The 1,820-nt window shown below is 41.3% G+C and overlaps 1 protein-coding gene across 1 annotated transcript in view; it reads right to left on the reverse strand.

Moving 5' to 3' along the window:
* LOC114073402 (serpin B6-like) overlaps positions 1-1,815 on the reverse strand; it is a gene marked incomplete at its 5' end in the record, with an annotated part of 4,071 nt that extends 2,256 nt beyond the window's left edge. Inside the window, 3 exons of the mRNA XM_027911158.1 lie at positions 632-774; positions 991-1,108; positions 1,726-1,815. Coding sequence (XP_027766959.1) covers positions 632-774; positions 991-1,108; positions 1,726-1,815 — 351 coding nt within the window. The remainder of the gene's footprint in view (positions 1-631; positions 775-990; positions 1,109-1,725) is intronic.
* Between the last annotated feature and the right edge of the window lie 5 nt (positions 1,816-1,820).

Genomic DNA, 1,820 nt, shown 5'->3' on the forward strand with positions numbered 1-1,820 from the left:
GGATGCAGTAGGCAGAACAGGGTGAGCAGTAACATTCCATGTTTAAAAAGTGCTATTAACCATTTCAAACATTCTTGAACATATTTCACCAATGGGGGAGGGACACTTCCAAGCCAGCCCTGAGGGCTTCTGTTTTGCATAATGTTTCTTTGCAGCAGGTGAGTTAAGGAAGGCATGTTAGCAGTTCTTGTTCATGACACTGGAGGCCAGCCAAGAGGTGGAGGGCATCCCGAGGGCAGCCATGGCCTGCTTATGACAGTGGCCAAGCCTTCCTCACTAGCTCTGATCAGCCTCTAAAATTAAAACACTAGAACATGGAGGTCTTCACAGCAGATTTTTTTTCCATTGATTTTGGATCAGTTCACTGGTAGAAATGCAGCAAAAAGGCAGTAACTGAAGAAGACTGACATGCACAAGTTTTGCACCTGCCTTTTTGTTATAATAAAGTTTCCAGTATTTCCGTGAAACCTCTCGGAAACTCAACAAAAAGAGCATCCATAGGAAAGGGAGAGGGCATAAGGAATTTCATAACAGCCTACCCAAAGTAACCCTGCTTGAATGTTTTTTCTTCAGAGTGATAAGTGTTCATTTCAGATTAACAGCTAATTGTCACCATTTCAGCACATCATACCTTGTTGATCTGAAATGGCATTTCTGTGGTTCTCTCTTTGTTGAACTGCTTTTCCCAGTTGCCTTTGAAATAGATGGCATTCACCAACACAAGTCTGGTCAGGGAATCAAGAATCCCCTCCGCCAACAGGTTCTGAATTTTACCTTTAGCATACAGACAGACAACATTTATTGTCGGACACATTTCTAACTATTATTGACACTGCAATTAATACACAAGAGAGAAGAGAATTATGTACCACACAGAGCAAGAGCTCAACAGCTGGATTGTTTGAATTCACAACCTTCTATCCGGAAATAGCTGTTTAACCAAGCCAAGGCTACCATGAAATACAACAGGGCACTTTGCAAAGCACTCACCTTCAGTCCTTTCCTCTACCCAGCCATTTATTTGTTTTCTGGAATCCTCCCACGCATGTATGAAGTCAGTCGGTTCCAGTCCAGCATGGTAGGATTTCTGACTCGACTCTATAAATGACTAACAGGGATATGCTCAACAGATTTGCAGCAACAGATTTTACTCTCGTTCAGACGCAGATGTTTCCTAAATACACCAAAATAAATCTGCACACTTTCCTCCCCCAGCATCATATACAACAATTAATGTTCTGGCTGACACGTTTGTATGAGGGCATATAGCACCTATCTGAACTAGGAATGTCTTCTGTATAGTTTTAAGTCAAATGTCTTATTTACTGCACTACAAACTTCTATGTAACTTCCCTGAGAAATGAAGTGGTTACTTTTTTTGTTGTTTTTACTTTCTGCTTCAGTCAGATTAAATATGATTTGTTTATAAGACTTTTGCTAAGAGGTACATCATCCATTTGTCCCACAGCCAAAAGCATTAGTGGATCACAAAATTCGGACAATGGAGAGACGGACAGATTTTACCCTACTTTGCAACATTCAGGGTATCTGAACGGAGATTCTCCACCAAGTTCAGATACCAGGCTCTGGCATCATCTATTGCATTGCTGGTTCTCAGCTCAGAGAATTCAGAAAGCAGAGCCCAAAGCCTGCCTTTGACCTCCAAACAAAAGAGGTAGCAAATACATTATGCCAAGAAACACCACACATTTAATGGTGACTTACTGAGAGAAACTCAAACGTCTTTTCCCCATAAAGCCGGTTTGCAGTTCTCAGGATGTATTTGGTGTTTGGATCGTTAATTTGAGAGAGAAGGGATT

The sequence above is a fragment of the Empidonax traillii genome, unplaced genomic scaffold, assembly GCF_003031625.1.
Source record: "Empidonax traillii isolate 1590-97213 ecotype Southwest subspecies unplaced genomic scaffold, ASM303162v1 scaffold6326:size12461, whole genome shotgun sequence".
In the NCBI taxonomy this organism is placed as follows: domain Eukaryota; kingdom Metazoa; phylum Chordata; class Aves; order Passeriformes; family Tyrannidae; genus Empidonax; species Empidonax traillii.